This window comes from Amphibalanus amphitrite, unplaced genomic scaffold (assembly GCF_019059575.1).
Source record: "Amphibalanus amphitrite isolate SeventyFive unplaced genomic scaffold, NRLGWU_Aamphi_draft 000596F_arrow, whole genome shotgun sequence".
NCBI classification, from domain to species: Eukaryota; Metazoa; Arthropoda; class Thecostraca; order Balanomorpha; family Balanidae; genus Amphibalanus; species Amphibalanus amphitrite.
In genome coordinates, this window is record NW_024882090.1 from 39,359 (window position 1) to 57,842 (window position 18,484).

Genomic DNA, 18,484 nt, shown 5'->3' on the forward strand with positions numbered 1-18,484 from the left:
CACTTCCAATTCGGTGGTCATGCCTTCAAACATATTTTCTACATGCGGCTATCAGATTACGTTGACGTTGACATGAAACACTTGCCTAACTATCTGTGGCCTGTGGGCACCAATATACGGCATACGATCTCCTTCTACATATTAAATTCCGCATGGATACTGCTAATTAAGATGTAATCTTTCTCCGATCACATTGAACTCACCGCAACTGGGGAACAGCACAAGAACCAGACCTCTGCACACGCTCTGCCTGCTAGGAAGTTGACGAGGGACCAAACACTGATGAGTTTGTGGCGTGCATTGCTTCCAGCTCTCTCCTAATTTCCGTTCTAGCCGGGGCCGCTTTATCAAGCTTTTCTCGTGCGCTCGGAGAGGCGCGATGGCCGCGAATCGGGTGCATACATTTCGTCTCCGTTGGTGGGTGATGTTTGCTGCTGACTGCCGAGCTCATCAGCCTCGGGACGGATGTCGGGGTGAGATAGCCGCGCTCAGTCCGCGGGGAGCGCTCTCGGCTACGGAGTAAACGGCGCCCGCTCACTGGTGAAAGAGCCGGCCCCGCAGACCACCTGATTAATGGCCTGCTCACTGCTCACTGCTCAGGCTGGGCGGTGGCCCGTGTTGTGAGATGGGACGGGACGGGACGGGACAGGATGGGACGAGACGAGACGAGACGAGACGAGACGGGACGGGACGGGACGGGACGGGACGGGACGGGACGGGACGGGACGGGACGGGACGGGACGGGACGGGACGGGACGGGATGGGACGAGACGAGACGAGACGGGACGGGACGGGACGGGACGGGACGGGACGGGACGGGACGGGACGGGACGGGACGGGACGGGACGGGACGGGACGGGACAGGATGAGACGGGATGGGATAGGGCGAGACGTGGCACTACGGTGGAGGAGTCCATCGCTTTTAACATTGGGCTATTCTGCGATCTTGATGTCACGTTATTACTTCTTTATTAATTTTGTGTTAATAACTGCGACCATCTAAAGACGCTCGTAACCCTTGTGTTATATGGACTGTGTCGGTGTGAGGTACATGAATTCTGCGAAGAGAAGTCATCAAGCTTCCGCGTATAGAGCTTAGCCAGCCTCTAAACGTTTTGTAACTCGAGCTTAATTTCATGCACAGGATGAATCGTGGTTTAACGATTATTTTAGTGTGAATGGTACCTAATTGATGGTTAAATATCGAAAAAAAACACAACAGCGTATATGAGTCATAACTTAAATTTTCCATTCCAATTGGTGCCTGAACATATAACCGTTTAAAGATATGCACAATGCCCTAACTGTTCTTTAATAATGTTCTTGGCTTAAAGCACGATACCCGTACAATAATTATTATAGGCTATGGCTATGGCTAACTATGCCATAAATACACACTTGACTCTCACGCAGGCTGTATAATGTTAACGCTAATTCAGTAACATAGCGTCCAAAACATTAGTTGTATTCGTCATCGTGCTTATTCGCCTCAAAATAGAGCACTATTCACTTGTAACGTTAGCTAAGCCGCGGCGAGGATAATCATTGTGCTTGCGACTCTCACCAAGCTGCTTATCTGAATTGGGTTACTGCGCTGGCGCTCTAAACACCTAAATTTGATAATGATAAAGTTATATAATTAATCCGTGCTAGTTAGGCTCGAGGATTTCCACGCCCTGCTGAGGGGATTAACCATTTGAGTACCTACTGCACGGTCTAACTCGCCTCCTGGGGCCGCAGTAGGTAATACGCGGTAAGCAGTGTTCGAAAAAGCATCAAAAAGTCACCCCAAAGATCACTTTTTTCTAGGTTAGATTAAAGGTTAGGCCACCAGGAGTGACCGAAGGTCAAGTTTCTCCGGCACATTTGTCGTGAACGAAAAGAGCTGTGTACAGTATGCGAAAAGCGGATTCGCCTGCTCCTTTTAAAGTACTTTTTCTGATAAAGCCTCAGGTTTGACCTAACGTCAACGGTTTAGTTTCTGGATGACAAAAACCAGATGGTAACGCACAGTGCGCTACTCAACAAACATGTTGAGAAAGTTCATTTGGCTGAATCAAGTGGTAGTCGATGACTTATTTTAACAAGGTATGAGTCACAGTACCTGCCTATGAGATATTCAACGCATTTCTAGATAGTCTGCCTTGCCTCCAAACGCAGAAGCCTTCCTAGAAGGCTGAATATGACAGCTGAAATCAGCCAGAAAATGCGTCAGGAGCTCTCGGCGCATATACTGTCAGCCGCACGTTTCATTGGCGAGTGGTGCTGAATAGATCCACTCTCCTCGTGCAGGCAAGGCGGAGGAGCGTTAGCACGCAAGCGTTATCAAACATCCGTCATACCCCGCAACTCCCACGAACATATCCTCACACCAACATCGCTACCAATATTCCGCGCATATTTCTGTGGGATCATGTATAGGAGCGGCCCGTGGCTGCTATTTGCATAGATGGTCTTGGCATTTGTCATGAAATGTCCTGCACCACACCCCTTAGGATCTGTGGGTCTCTTTCAACCGGTCTGCTTATGACTACATTCGACGTCGCGCTAATTAGTGGCAAAATTATCGTGTGCGGTAGGCGATATGCTTCACTAGATACGAGGTGGGCGTTTGGTTTATTTATGAGCTATATTGCATTTCGTTTCACTGGATCGAAATGGTAACGTGAGTCAAGCCATGTTGGCTTTCATTTTGACCGGGAAGACTGAAGACCTGAGCTGCCGAGTGCCGTGGCCCTGTGATGTTGAACGAACGCAACGGCAAGGCCCATGATTAGCTTCTTTCAGCTTCACGCATGTCGACATCACCACTATAAGCTTGAACCTTTGCTGGAGCGATATTCTGCAGCAGATGTAGCTGGATCTAACCTAATATTTAGAGCAATATATTTTGTGTTCTAAGATATTTTATTCAAGAGATTTCTATTCTAAGATATTTTATTCAACTTACGTTTCAATCCTTCAGCATCTATGCCCAGGCATATGTTTATGTAAATACCGAGGCCGGACGGTCTAGGCTAAATGGCAGGTTTCGCCCTTGACTCTGGTCAAAGCCGAGCGATAGCCCGTGGCGTTTTGTCGTTCTTCCAAATAGCCGGAGGAGTTCAAGTGGTAACTTTCCCGGACATCCTGCGAACACGCGCAAAATTAAACGGTAAAGGCCACCGCACACTATCCATTCGGCCGGTTCATTCGGTCGTTACAGCGGCGATTTTCTCGCGCAAGTGTCTATATCGGCCGAATGGCCGAATCGCTTAGAGCAGAAATATCGTCGTTGAAATATCGCCTAAACTGTTGTAACCGAATTCCAAGAGCGCACGTAATGAATGTTTTATAATGAATATTGGAAAAGACCAAATAGAATCCAGCTTCATATATTTAGTGCATCGTTCAAAAAAGAAACAAAATTATAGGTTAATTGCAGTTTGAGTAGGTAGCTTGCTTGATAATGAAAACAAATTGGCTGTTAAAAACAAACATTGAGCAAAGTACACCGACTATTGAGGTCTAAATGGCCTGAGCATATCGCAAGCGATTAACCAAACTCAGCAACATTAATGTGCATTGTATTGATGCTCTGGGACCAAAAGATTTAGTTATCTGCATGCTGAGCCACCAAACAACCCGTACACACTTCAACTAGCCATCGCGATACTGTACTTCAAGCTGGCACTCCAAAGGGTGCAGGAGAGACGCAGACCCTTGGTCCGGCGCATGGGGTCAGCGACGTGCTTCAGCGCCGAGACGAGCTGGGCGAGCACGCCAACCGAGAGCAGGAGCTTCGGCTCAACGACCCCCAGCGACACAGGTTCAGTATTTCCGACTGAGCTGGAGAGCCTTCAGCCTCCTACAAGCACAGATCGAGGGCCAGATCACCCGCTCGACCACCACCTTCCTCCAGCCGGTGAGCGCACCGCTGCGGCTGGCGATTACACTCCACTATCTGGCGTCGGGGGCTGAATTTTCCGCTCTGGCGCCGAGCTACCGGCTCGCGGAATCGACCACGCGCGCGTTGGTGTACATCTGTTGCGCGATCGTGAACGTCCGCGGTGCAGTGTACCTGCCGGAGCCGACGGAGGAGACGTCGCGCTCCAGTGAGCGGAAGTTCCGGGAGCGATGGCTTTTTTTCGAACCGCTTTTACACACTGACCGAAAGCCAGGTCGGCATCATTCAACGGTTTAGCCACCTGTTGTACACTTTGAAGTGCTGCGAGCGTTTCGACTGGGCACGGCTGCTCCTTGCGGACACTGGTGATGCCGGCACCGACCGCTCCAGAGACGGGGCTGGCCCGAGCGCCGGCCTTGGAGCTGGTGCTGCTTGCCGGGGCGCCGGCCCCGGGGACAGAGCTGGTGCGCCGGCCGTTTGCGGTTCAGCTGGTGCCTCATCGTCCAGGAAGACTCGTGTTTCATGAAACTGGCTTGTTGTGTACCGCTTGAATGAGATCCACTTCTCCGACCCAACTGAAAACATAGGGACTTTGTTAATTTTGAACGCCACCTGTTGTGCTGCTGGGCCCACGACCCGCGTCATCGTTTTAGCCCGAGTCATCCATCCTCTTGGGTCCAGCCCACCTCGAGTGAGGCCACTGCAATGGCGTGTTTATAGGTATATTGGTAATGACACTCGGTACACCCTCCACACCGGCTGAGCCGACAGTAGATGTCGCCTCTGCTGCCTGCTGGGAGACGCGCGCGCCATCTAAAGGCGGGTTGGTGGAACAGCTATCAAAGGTCCGCTCATCACACTGAAATGTGTACAACTGTACACAAAGGTGGATCTGCACTGGTTGGAGTGGACACACCTACCTGGTTCATTGACCCGGCAGAGAAGAAAACTATCACTATTGTGAAAGATCTCTGGGGAATAAATGATACACAAAACAGTATTGAATGGTGAATAGTTACTACAGAAAGGACAGGTGGCTATTTTTATATTTGTTCAGTGCCATTACATTTTATTTAACATAAAATGAGCTCCTGTAGAGCAGACAAAAACACAAAAAAGCACATTCAGCATGCTGATCTCACAACTCTTTCAATGCAAATATTGCATGCAAGTGTTTGTGTGAATCCCATAAAGCCTTAACAATGTTCCAGACTTTTCTTTCATGGCCCTGCGTTTGACACAACCAACATCTTGATCTGGCAGAAACGCAGAAAAGGAAAAAAATACTTTGAAAAATGGAATTTCTATTATACTTTGACAACTCAGATCAAGATTTTGAATTATGGCACTTCTTGTACCATAAGAAAGAGTTGTGCTCAACACTTTCACCAACCATGCAATGAAGTACCTACATATCTAATATGTGACACATTAGTGCCACAGTAGCCTGCCTGTCGGAGGCAATGTGAATGAAATGATAAATGAAAACCCAGATTGCATGGTAAGAACAGTATATGAGAACATTACAGGTACTTTCAATGACTTTGACTTGCAAGGTTTGAATTTTGATGGAATAATTTAAGAATAGCTCCTTGAAACTTAGAACTTGTGTCCAGCATTTCAAGTTAACTGGCAAAAGCAGAAAATATTTGCTTATATGGATAATAAATGGCCATTTTCCAAGAATACCTACTGTGGCATTGAGTAGTAGACAAATTTATGCCCACTGACTATGTATAATCATGGCAAATGGAGAAAATGGGGAAATGGAAATTGAAATTGAAATGAAAAGTCAAGTGAAGTGGAGCAGAGATGGTTGAAACCAATATTTAAACAACATTTCAATCTGAATCACATATGCAATTGACAAAATACACAACACAGATATTCATTCGAATACTTACTTCATTTCCATCGCAAACAACTCCACACCAGAGCCCCTCACATCGAAAATGATTGGAATGTAAACAACACTTGTCAAGGTTGTATGAAAACAATATGGCGGCTGTTGATTTTCGGCCGCTAAATGACTGCTTCGGCGAGAAAAGTTCAACCGGTCGAACTTTTTTTCGGTCGTCGCGTGAACATCGCTTGGGCCGAATGCCTGAACAATATGGGCCGAATGCACCGTCGTTGGTTCGTTGTTTCGGCCGATATAAAGACTCGCGCGAGAAAATCGCTGCTGTAACGGCCGAATGAACCGGCCGAATGGCTAGTGTGCGGTGGCCTTAACTCGACGCCGAGAAGCGAGGACTCCAGAAGTGCGTCAAAGTTGTGTCTTCAAAGACACTGCCAAAGGCACCAAGCCGTTCAGCCTGCAGCGGCACAAATGACGGGAGATGAGCGTTTAAAAACAATGTTTTCTCCTCACGCATCACAACGACCGTCAGAATAGCATTATTCTCTCACGACTAATGCCGTTGACACATTTTCTCCAAAGTTTCTGGCATAACGTCGTCCAAGGTGTTCTCTCCTGTTTTCTTCAGAGTAAAACATTGTTGCTACGTGTTTCACTACCTGTTGTCGTCGAGAATGCTGGTTACTGCTGATGCTGATGGTGGTGCTTCTTTTCTCCTCTAATGGGTGCCAGGACGACGTCACTCTACTGCCCACACTTCTGACGCTGGGTCTTCTGCTAAAGCTGGGGCTGGTTCCGCTGACGTCTCTGTAACCTCTGACCTCCCCATCCCCCCAGGACGACGTCACGCTGCTGCCCACGCTGCTGACGCTGGGCGTTCTGCTGCTGGTGCTGTCGGCGGCCGGCTGGCTGCTGCGGCAGCCCTCTCCCTCCGCCGTGCTGGCCAACAGCCTGGTGTCGCACGCCGCCGTGCTGGCCGGTCTGCTGGTGGCGCTGACCGGCGGCGCGGTGCCAGCCGGCCGTCTGCTGGCTGCTGTGTGTCTGCTGGTGCTGGCCCAGCTCACCATGGCGCCCGGACCGACGCTGCTGGTCGGAGGTCAGGCGCTGGCCACCTCACTGCTGTACGCCGGGTTCCGGCTGGCCGAGGAGACGGCCTGTGGGAGGCACCAGGTCAGTGGCGGGGGGGGGGGGGGTGAGGTGGGCCGATAGGTACGGTAGGGCCAGGGGGGAGAGGTGACTTAGGTGAGGGACGATGAGGGGAGCATCTGATGGGTTTGAAAAGAGAGGATGAATTCGGGAAAACGTGCAGCCATTTTACGGTTGCTAGAAATAAAACGTTGTCATTTTTAAAATGCTTTCTCATGGCCATCAGCTTAACCCGCGCCCCGTTGGGCTCTGCCGAGCAACGCGCCCCGTTGGGGGGGGGGGGGGCATTTTGGCCCCCCCCCTAAGATCTCGAGAACCACGCAACCTAGCGACAAGCGGCAAACGGTGTTGGATAGCCCTATCAGGGAACTACCTTGTGACCCAATTTTATTGACCTAGGTCAAACCGATGACGTCTCAGGTCAGGTCAAAGGTCGAATTTTCACCGTTTACAGGCATTTCAAGAAATGCGTTGTAAAATCGAGTAAAATGCATTTCATTGAAAATCATCGATAAGGAAATGTTCTTCAAACACATACTTTGCTATCTGAGGTCACTGATGCCAGGTCAGGTCACAGCGAGGTCAGGTCACCGGGGGTCACAATATGAAAGTGTCGTGTGATACATGTTTTATGGTCCATTTTACATGACAAATGCGATTATGTGGGTCAGGCAGCCTTTGGGGCCAGCTTAGGTCACGTTTTGGTCAAGGTCAGGTCAAGGTCAGGTCAAGGTCAGGTCAAATTAGGTCAAATTTCAAAATTAATATTTTTGCATAAAATGGGTATCAAATCGATGCAGCTTGTCACGGGGAGTTCAATGGTGGTCTTTGTGTTGCCGTACGTGGTCTAGAATCGCTAAAAATTGAGTTAAAAAATTTGACGTCATCACTTTTGAACAGTTTTTTTTTTTTCGCTAAAACTTGGCCAAAAAACGAGATATCGATCTGAAATTTGGTATGTATATAGAAAAGCGCAGGGACTATCACATATATTCCGCTTTTTTCGAAATTCGGAAAATATTTGGATTTTTTTTTAGTTTTTTCTAAAAAAATCAATTTTTTGATTTTTTGGGGTCAAACACCCAAAATTTTGAAAATCCGAGATAACAGTTTTGTAGCGCCACCTTTTGTCTACTAGACCATATAAAGAACTTAAAAATTGATTGATAACTGTAGATTTGGTGAGCGTTTCAAGATTGCATGTTTTTTGCTCATTTTTGCTCGAACATGACCTCAGTTTGACCTCAATAACTCCTGACCTAAGGTGACCTAAGACTTGAAATTTGGTGAGAAGGTGTCAAATTGATGCCCGGGAAGGTATCAGTTTGGCGGCGCTGCGCGCCGCCGTTTTCTTGCTATTTAGGAAAAACCACAGGGGGGGCCAAAATGGCCCCCCAACGGGGCGAGGGTTAACAGTTATTTTGACAAAGCCTGGCTCTGCTGTTCCCCTCAGGACAATAGAATTTGCAATCCGGACACCCGGACATTTGCAATCCGGACGTTTCATGAAAAATGTCTGAGGATCACTGAGCTCGTACAAACTCAGAAGAGTAAAACAGCATATGGTCTCTTGGAGTTCCCTCCGTTTCAATGCCAATCGGAAATTGCATTTCTTGGTAAATATGGCCTGGAAGCAAAATACATGACGGCAATATGTGAACCAGCCATGTGGACAGACGACGGACTTCAAAGAACAATGTAAAACAAATGTGTCGGTCTAGAATTGTGTAAGAATTAGGTGTAGAAGTGTTCCTACGTTGAATTTAGTTATTGTTATAACGTGAGCTCTTTATTCACAACCAAAGCCGCATTGCGTTAAACTTCCTAGAGCGCCAAACACCGATCGCTACTACCACAACCGCGCTCCGCGCGGGCCGGCGGCCGACTGCTCTCGAACCCCGCGTCTGCGCGCCGGCGCCGCCAGTGGCGTCGCCAGGCCCCCGGGCAGGGGGGAGCAAATGGCGTCGCCAGGCCCCGGGGCAGGGGGGAGCAGCTCGCGACACCACACCCTGCCGCCCTTAAAACGGAACACATTCACTTTAACCTGCCGCCCTTCAAACGGAACACATTCACTTTAAACTGCCGCCCTTAAAACGGAACACATTTTAAACCGGAACGTGGAACAAACACATTCTAAACCGGAACGTGGAAACAAACACATTACGCGCCGGAACGTGGAAACGAACACATTACGCGTCGGAACGTGGAAACAAACACATTTTGAACCTCGGCGATCAGTCGCCTCGGGCACCTCCGGCGCCAAACACATTTTAAACCTCGGCGATCAGTCGCCTCGGGCACCTCCGGCGCCGAGCGGAACGGCGTTGCGAGGGGTCCGCAGTGTCCCCGCCGCCCCTGCCGCCGCCGTCACCGACATCACCGCCACCGCCGGTGTGACTGTAGCCGCTGAGGTCACCGGTATCACCGCCGCCGCCGAGGTCACCGGCACTACCGCCGCCGCTGACGGCATCACCGCCGCCGCTGAGGTCACCGGCACTACCGCCGCCGCCGGGGTCACCGGCACGGCCGTCGCCGCCGGGGTCACCCGCATCACCGCCGCCGCCGAGATCACCGGCACGGCCGGCTCCTCCCCGGTCACAGGCCTGACCGGCGACGCCGGCGCGGCTGCCGTCACCGAGGCCATTGGCGCGATCGTCTCCGACAGGGCGCCCGGCGCTGCCGCCGGCGCCACCAGCCCGGTCACCGCCGGTCGTCGCTCTGACGTCACCGCCGGTCGTCGCTCTGACGTCACCGCCGGTCGTCGCTCTGACGTCACCGCCGGTCGTCGCACTGACGTCACCGCCGGTCGTCGCTCTGACGTCACCGCCGGTCGTCGCTCTGACGTCACCACTGGTCGCCGCTCGGACACTACCGCCGGTGGCCGCTCTGACGTCACCGCCGGCGCTGTTCCCTGGGTCAGCCGCCGCCGCCAACAGCTGGTCAACGTGGCGCGACCAGATCACGTGTCCCACGTCCACTTCATACGACACGGGACCGGGGCGGGCGACTACCGTGCCGCGGACCCACTTCTGACGACCGTCATACGAGCGGGCCCACACTGTAGCTCCCACGGCGAATTTCCTGCTCCGTCCGCCGGCCGTCTCACGCTGCCGGTCCCGAGCCGCCTGCAGAGCTGTCTCGGCGCTCGGAACCATGAGGTTCATCCGAGTGCGTAGGTTCCGCCCGAACAGCATCTCAGCGGGAGTCCGTCCAGTCGCGGCGTGGGGCGTCACTCTGTACGCCAGGAGCGCGCGTGACAGAGAGAGGTCCACTCCCCCACCGGCCGCCGCGCAGACTCGGAGCGCGTTCTTGACGGTGCCGACTGCTCTCTCCGCCAGTCCGTTGGACGAGGGGTGGTGCGGCGCGACACGAGTGTGACGAATGCCGTTTGACCGCACAAACGCCGCGAACTCCTGACTGGCGAACTGCGGGCCGTTGTCGGTCACCAGTTGCACTGGCAGTCCCAGACGGGCGAAAATATCGCGCATCACGGCCACCGTCCGGGCCGCCGTCGTCGTCTTCATCGGCACAGCTTCGATCCATTTTGTGTAGCTGTCGGCCATTATCAAAAAGGAATGGCCCAGCATCGGCCCAGCAAAGTCGGCGTGCACCCGCTGCCACGGGCCGTCCGTCGGCTCCCACGGGTGCCGTGTCGCTTGCGGCGGCTCAGCTCGCTTTGAGACGCACGCCTGACACCCGCGAGCCAGCGCCTCCAGCTCAGCATCGAGTCCCGGCCACCAGACAAAGCGCCTCGCCAGCTGCTTCATGCGAGTGCAGCCGAAGTGACCCTCATGCAGCTCCCGCTTGACGGTGTCGCGCAGGTTGCTCGGGATGACGACTCGGCCGCCCCAGAGCAGACAGTCGGCCTCGGTCGTCAGCTCCTCTCGGCGATTCTTGAAGGGAGCCAGGTCCGGGTCCACCACCGCCGGCCAGCCCGATCGCACCGCCGCCAGAGCGCGGGCGAGCACCGGGTCTCGGCGCGTGGCCACTGCTATCTGCTGCGCGGTCAGACACGGCCCCTGTTCGGCGATGAACATTACGCCGCCTCCGCCGTACGCCGCCTCCTCTTCTGCCGACAGCCGGTTCTCCGCCTCGTCCGGCACCGACAGACGGGACATCGTGTCCGCCAGCCTCATGTCCTCCGTCCGGCGCAGCTCGATCTTGTACTGGTACGCCGCGAGCTGCAGCGCATACCTTTGCATGCGAGCCGCCGCCAGAGAGGGCAGCTCACGGTCCGGGTTCAGGATCCTGGAGAGCGTCCTGTTGTCGACCACCAGGGTGAACGGCCGACCAAACAGGAACTGGTGGAACCGCCGCACTCCGAACGAGACGGCTGCGGCTTCCCTCTCCACCTGGGCGTACTTCCTCTCCGTCGGAGTGAGCGTTCGGGAGGCGTACTGTACCGGCCTCTCGAGCCCCTCGGGCGTCACTTGCATCAGAGCCGCTCCGACGCCTGTCGCACTGGCGTCCGTGACGAGCCGCAGCGGCAGCACGGGGTCGTACCGCATCAGGACCGGCGCCGTGGACAGCATGTCCTTCACACGGCGCACTGCCGCGGCGCACTCCGCCGTCCATGCCCATTTGACGCCCGTCTTCAGTAGCGCGTAGAGCGGCGCTAGCACGGTAGACAGGTTGGGCAGCAGCCGCTGATAATAGCTGACTGACCCGATCAGAGATCGCAGCTCCTGCACGTTCCGAGGGTCAGGTGCTGCTGTGACGGCCGCCGTCTTCTCTTGCACCGGGCGCAGACCCGCCTCAGACAGTCGCCAACCGAGATACACCACTTCTCGGACTCCGAACTGGCACTTCTCTTTCTTGAGGCGGACGCCGTTGTCCTTCAGCCGCTCCAGCACCCGGTCCAGCCTGTCCATCAGCTCATGGTCACTGTCGGCGCCGATCAGCACGTCGTCCAGGTAACAGACGACTCCTGGAAGACCATCCAGCACCTGGTCCATGATCGCCTGGAACTGCGCTCCACAGGTGCTGATCCCGTACGGGAGACGGTTCATCCGCATCGCACCACGGTGTGTGGTCACGGTGGTCATCTCTCGGCTCTCTTCGTCCAGCTCGCACTGGAGATAGGCGTTCCTGCAGTCCAGCTTGCAGAACTTTTTCCCTCGGATGCTGGCGAATAGCTCCTCCGGCGTGCGCATCGGATACTTCAGAGGCTGCAGCTGCGGGTTCACCGTGATCCGATAGTCCGCGCACAGCCGCACGCCGTCCTTCTTGGGGATGGGTACGAGCGGCGTACCCCATCCGGAGAAGTGTCCAGGAGGCACCTTCTCGGCGATCCCTTGATCCAGCCACTTGTCGAGCTCCCGCTCGATATCTTGCTGTAGCGCAAACGGCACCGGTCTGGCGCGTCGATAGACCGGTTTGGCGCCTTCCTTCAGTCGGAGCGCCACCTTCACCGGGATTCTGCCCAGTTCTTCTTTGAACACCTCACGGTGTTTGTCCATCACCTCCTTCAGCGTCGGCTGAGGCGCCACCGGGCACACGTTCAGCGTCTCCAGACCCGACGCCGTCCTCAGCGCCTTGATCCACTCTCGTCCCATGAGAGGTCGGTGAGAGCCCATGTCGGACACGACGAGTCGCAGCCGTGTCGCTCGGCCGTCCGTCTCCACGTTGACGTCGGCCTCGCCTCGCAGACGGATTTGCTGGCCGGTGAATGACGTGAGGTGCAGCTCACTCGGCCGCAGCGTCAGACCGGGGATGTGAGTCTCCGCGCTGATTATAGTCACCGGCGAGCCAGTGTCGATCAGCATGGTGAACTCCTGGCCGTTCACCCTGACCGTCGCCCACTCAGCTGCGGCTGGCTGCACGGCGCTGACTTGCCAGTCAGCCTGGTCGCCGTCCTGAACCAGCTTCACGCCAGTTCGCTGTTTGCCGCAGTCACGCTGCAGATGCCCACGCTCTCCGCACCGATAGCAGCGCGGCGCGCCGGCCCGCCATGGCCGCGCGCCGTCCTGCCGCGACTGCCCGCCGTCCTGCCGCGGCTGCGCACCGTCCTGCCGGGGCCGCGCGCCGGCCTGCCGCGACTGCGCGCTGGGACAGTGGCGCCGCCAGTGGCCCCGGCCGCCACAGCGGAAGCACGTGCCTGGCCCCGGGGGCTCGGTCGGCCTGACCCTCTCCGTCCGCTGCGGGCGTCGCACCAGGTGAACTGCCTCCCCGTCCGTCTCGGCCGGCGCCGGCGCCCCAGACAGCCGCGTCGTCAGATCCATCACGTCCCTGTGCGCCCGTGCCGTCCGCCGGACGTCCTCCAGAGAGAGGTCGTCACCCTTTAGCGCCGCCTCCCGGACCAGCTTCCTCTGCAGCTCACCTCGGCTGCCCAGGACGCATCGGTCTCTCAACTCTCGGTCCACCTGCGCCGGCTCGTAGCCGCAGCGCAGGATTTGCGTCCGTAGTCTGCCCAGGAACTCCTCCAGGCTCTCTTCCTGCTCCATTTTCATCCCTTGAAACTTTCCTCTTTCCGCCACCACATTATTCTTCGGCACCAGATACCGTGTTAGCTTCCTTTTCAGGCGAGCAAACTCGTCTTCTCCCTGTCTCTCGGCGTCCTCCTCAGGCAGTGAATCGCTGACATCGGCGAGGTCCGGGCCCACCAGGTGCAACAGGACTGCACACCGTCTCGCAGGCCCTTGAATGTCAACAGCGATCATATACCGCTCCAATGCCCGTAGCCACTTTTCAAAGTCCGTGCCTGGACGGTACGGCACCGCAGACACTATCTGCATCCCCGTTGGATCCATCGTGCCGCCGCCCTCTCACCAGCACGTCGTTTCTCCGGTCGGCTCGCCGCCGCTCCACCGTCGGCCCGCAGCCGCTCCACCGTCGGCCCGCGGCCGGGCGTCACCGCTCACACCGGCCGGTCACCGCTCACCCGGCCGGTCACCACTCACCGCGCCGGTCACCGCTCACCGCGCCGCCCTGCGCCCGTACTTGGCGCTGCAGCTGCGGTTTCCCGCGCTTTTCTCGACGGGGGCGTCACGTGGTAGTGACGTCACACGCACGTCACCGCGCGCGCATGCGCACTCGCCCCACACCGCCCGGCCGCGCGCCAGCTTCCCGCCGAAATTACCCGCTTCGGGGACCAGGCGCCTCAAACCGCATTGAGGCCCTCTCCGCCGCACCGATCGGCCAATCACACGCGCTACCACAGCTGCGCGTCACCCCCGGCCGACCAATCAGCGTGCAGGACGCCGACGCATGCGCCACGCACACCACACTGCCGAGGCATCATGGCCGCCACGAATTTCGGCGATCACATGGGAAACCCTGCCAGGACAACGGCCGCCGCGCGACAGGCACACTACCAGCAGCAGCGCGAAAATAAAAATACTAAGCAATACTAAGCACTAAGCATTCGTACTAAGCAACGTTTGCGCCCTCACCGTCCGTGGCCTGTCCGCCCTCGCTGACCACCGCGCACTGATCACTGGCCCGTTTCGCCATCACTCGCAATCACAGCTCCAAGGCTTCACCTTGATCTGATCCTCGTCGCCAGGATGTTATAACGTGAGCTCTTTATTCACAACCAAAGCCGCATTGCGTTAAACTTCCTAGAGCGCCAAACACCGATCGCTACTACCACAACCGCGCTCCGCGCGGGCCGGCGGCCGACTGCTCTCGAACCCCGCGTCTGCGCGCCGGCGCCGCCAGTGGCGTCGCCAGGCCCCCGGGCAGGGGGGAGCAAATGGCGTCGCCAGGCCCCGGGGCAGGGGGGAGCAGCTCGCGACACCACAGTTATATTTATATCTTACGCGTTATATCCCATGTTTGAATGGAAAGCTACAGAGGCTGCATTTGTATATCTTCAGCAGCTGCTGTCGATCGTTAAAACGGTTTGTTTACATTTGATAGTTTACGGTAGCCGCCAAAAACCAACTGGGCTGGCATCTTGCTGCCTACCGATTATCTCTGTCCACAGCATGCGCTATTGCTGCCTAATCATTTCTGTTTCATGTCTTCCTTATCGCACTGCTGTGTATTTTCTCGTTTCCGTCGTTGTCAGATCCTGGTGGACTCTGTGTTGCTGACCTGCGCGCACGGCGTGGGTCACTACTACCGCCACATGACCCGGTCAGGTCATATGGCAGCGCTGGTGGCCACCCGGCGCTGCATCGACTCCAGGGTGAAATTGGAGTGTGAGAGGGAGCACCAGGTGAGGGATGGCTGGATTGGAGTGTGGATGGCCCCTGGTGGGGCCGAGAGGGTTACGTCAATGAGATAAGAGGTGGACCTGGGGGCGGGAGTGGAGTGGGAATTAGGGAGCTGAGTGAAACGCTTTCGAGAAAAGCTGCTGTCTAAAAAAAACTCTGCCTGTAGTAAACGAACTTTTATCTAATCGAGTCTCGAAACGAGATTTCTGGCGTTCGGGAACTTGACACGCGCTTGTCCAGCTTCCTTCAATATTTGCGCCTGCTGGAGTTAAAGCTCGTAACTTTATAAGAAGCTCAATCACGGAGGTGGGCCTCACACTCCGTTCTCGTCTGACACTCCACAGGAGCAGCTTCTTCTGAGTGTCATTCCGGCCTATATCGCCGCCGAGGTCAAGCGCGGCATCATGGTCAAAATGGCCGATGTGCGAGCCACCGACAAGACGGCCAAGAAACAGTTTCACGACCTGCACGTGCAGCGACACAACAATGTCAGGTGAGTTACTGCATGGTGTGGGACATTATTAGATGAGACGATATTTACCGCCTCATACTAAACGTTCGGTAACTGACGGCGTGACACCACCTGCGTGACTGCCGCAATTATTACATACAGCAGGCACATAACTCATCCGAGCCACTCCCTTCTCACCCGCTCAGTTTTCCAACGGCCAGCATTGCATTATGTTTTCAGTTATTTTAGTCCGTTGGTCCCTTTGAGCGGAATATTACTAAAGGATTTCGGCAAACATCAATTTGATTCGTGTTCGAAGAATACCTTTTATATTTCCGTACATGACAAACATGTTTTTGTACCTGTAAAACGTCAGCAGTCGGCACAGGACCGTTTGATTATATGGTTCGCCTGGGCAGTATCGCTTCTTAGCCGCACACCAGTGGGAGTCGCGGACTTCCGATCTCCACCTTCACTCCCGGCTGACAGTCCCATAGGCCGCCTGACGTCTTGGTCTGACAGGTTAACGAGCAGCCGTCCAGCGGACAGCCCGTGAGCGACGTGCCCCGGCGGACGAATCCAACAAATTAGTGGAGACAGAGCCTCAGTACTCTGCTGCAGAGGTGGATCCAGCTCAGAGTTTGGGGGGGGGGGGGCAAACCATAACAATTTATCGATTCTTTCCATGCCTCGTCCATAGGCGTAATGTTAAAGTTATGCCGTTTGGGAGTGGCAAATGCCCATTTTGCCCTCCCCCTGTAGTGTGAGAGTTGGGTTTTGGAGGCTGTCGCCTCGGCGCCGCGGGGAGCGTCGGCCGGCCGCCGTCTGCCCCGTCCCCTCTGGTGTGGACGGAGGGGCACATCTGGTGTCGGAGCGGTCCCGGCGGCCGTTCGTCCCAGTTTCGGGGCCATGCCGGCGCGTCGGACGGGACAGAGGGGGAGTCGTGTCCGAGCCATGGGACCGCACGGTGGTGTGTGAGGGTGAGCGAGAAATACAAAGAAATTTGGCAAAGACTACCTTTTACAAGCTATTTCGGCAACATGCCTGAAGAGAGCGATGGTGCAGTGAGGCGGCAGTGATCGGCACCGCTTGCAACGACTTGCAACGGAGCTGTCGAGGCAGTGAGAAGCAGGGATCGCCCAGGAGCCGTGGCGTCTGCCGTGGACCCCGCCCGTCACCTCGTCTGTCCCGGTGGCTGCTGCTGGACTGGCCCATATACAGCCGGCCGGGAGGATCGGCAGATACGGCGAGGTGGACTGCGACCGGCAGAAGAACCTAGTGCCGCCGGACTAACTGGACACTGAGAGGCTGGGCCGCTCTGTGCAATGCTCTGGCGAGTGGTGCTCGCAGTGAACGTGTTGGCGAGTGATGCTCGCAGTTAGTGCGCTGGCGAGTGATGCTCGCAGCGGTGAAGGTGACAGCCAGTGGGGCTGTGGAGGAGCGGCAGCCGGTGGGGCTGTGGAGGAGCGGCAGCCGGTGGGGCTGTGGGAGTAACAGCAGGTGGGGCTGCATGGGATTGGCAGCCGGTGGAGCTGTGGAAGTGACAGCCGGTGTGGCTGTGGAAGTGACAGCCGGTGGGCTGTGGAGGTGGTGGCAGTTGCCGGGACTGCACTGAAAATCCCACAGGAGGGCCGTGTGGTGGCAGTTGCCGGGACTGCACTGAAAATTCCACAGGAGGGCCGTGTGGTGGCAGTCGCCGGCACTGCACTGGAAATTCCACAGGAGGGCCGTGTGGTGGCAGTCGCCAGCACTGCAATGGAAATTCCACAGGAGGGCCGTGTGGTGGTAGTCGCCGGCACTGCACTGGAAATTCCACAGGAGCCGTGTGGTGGCAGTCGCCGGCACTGCACTAGAAATTCCACAGGAGGGCCGTGTGGTGGCAGTGAGTCAGTGGCCGGGACTTTTTAGAATAAGTGTCTGATTGTTTGTGAGCTCGTGGTTTTTGTGTGCATTTTAAGGCGATAGTTGATTTTGTGTGTGCCGTTGATGGACAGGAGAGGGCAAGTGGTTGAATGAGAGCTGGTAGTTTGGTGGCATCTGTGCTCTGTGACAAAATTGGTGAGCCTGGCCAAGTGCATTTCTTCATGTCGGGCGCTGCACGTAAAAAAAAAAGATTCTTAAATGATTGGGGAAGGTACGTGGACATTATGCGTGCTGATTAGGAGGGTTTAAGAGAATGTCTTAGGATTGCTTGGCTGGTTGTGTGCGTGTTTGTGTTAAAATTTCAGTGGTTGCTTCTTGAGAATCAGGGGAAGGTGTAGTGTGAGAGTTGGGTTTTGGAGGCTGTCGCCTCGGCGCCGCGGGGAGCGTCGGCCGGCCGCCGTCTGCCCCGTCCCCTCTGGTGTGGACGGAGGGGCACATCTGGTGTCGGAGCGGTCCCGGCGGCCGTTCGTCCCAGTTTCGGGGCCATGCCGGCGCGTCGGACGGGACAGAGGGGGAGTCGTGTCCGAGCCATGGGACCGCACGGTGGTGTGTGAGGGTGAGCGAGAAATACAAAGAAATTTGGCAAAGACTACCTTTTACACCCCCTGGATCCGCCACTGCTCTGCTGAACGGAAATTATTACCGGTAACCCAGCTCTTTGTAAGCGGTGTGCTTAGCACTGAGTACATGGGCGGAAACCTTCAGAGAGAAGTTGCTAGAGGAGTGACATCAGTTTTCCAGCACGGCGAGGATTTGACGCGACTTTGATTAAGGTACATTTTCACAGTGCTGGCAAAAGTACTGCCTAAATGGAATCTGGAACTAAAGATCACTGCATTTATATTCCTTTTGACCTTCTCAAAGTCCAATGATGAACGGCTAGTATTGCTATGAAATAGCTTTTAAATTGCTTTCATGTCCTCTATGCGAGTTGAACAAGTTCAGCAAGTAGTTCCGTTCAAAGGGAAATATGTCAGGATACAGTCGCTTATGAAGCACTGCGCTGCAGCGGACTGGGCCTGCACAGGTCAGTGCCCCCGGTAGCTGGGTAACATTCGCCG

The 18,484-nt window shown here is 55.5% G+C and overlaps 1 protein-coding gene and 1 long non-coding RNA gene across 2 annotated transcripts in view; one reads left to right on the forward strand and one right to left on the reverse strand.

The window, feature by feature from the left end:
* LOC122394512 (adenylate cyclase type 2-like) overlaps positions 1-18,484 on the forward strand; it is an 84,691-nt gene that overhangs the window by 14,866 nt on the left and 51,341 nt on the right. The window contains exons 3-5 of the mRNA XM_043391423.1: positions 6,582-6,914; positions 14,902-15,051; positions 15,394-15,542. Of these exons, the coding sequence (XP_043247358.1) occupies positions 6,582-6,914; positions 14,902-15,051; positions 15,394-15,542 (632 nt within the window). The remainder of the gene's footprint in view (positions 1-6,581; positions 6,915-14,901; positions 15,052-15,393; positions 15,543-18,484) is intronic.
* LOC122394514 lies at positions 3,362-5,983 on the reverse strand. Its single transcript, XR_006258880.1, has 2 exons — positions 5,791-5,983; positions 3,362-4,461 (listed from the first exon to the last, which is right to left on the reverse strand). It is a non-coding gene; the product is annotated as an uncharacterized LOC122394514 (long non-coding RNA).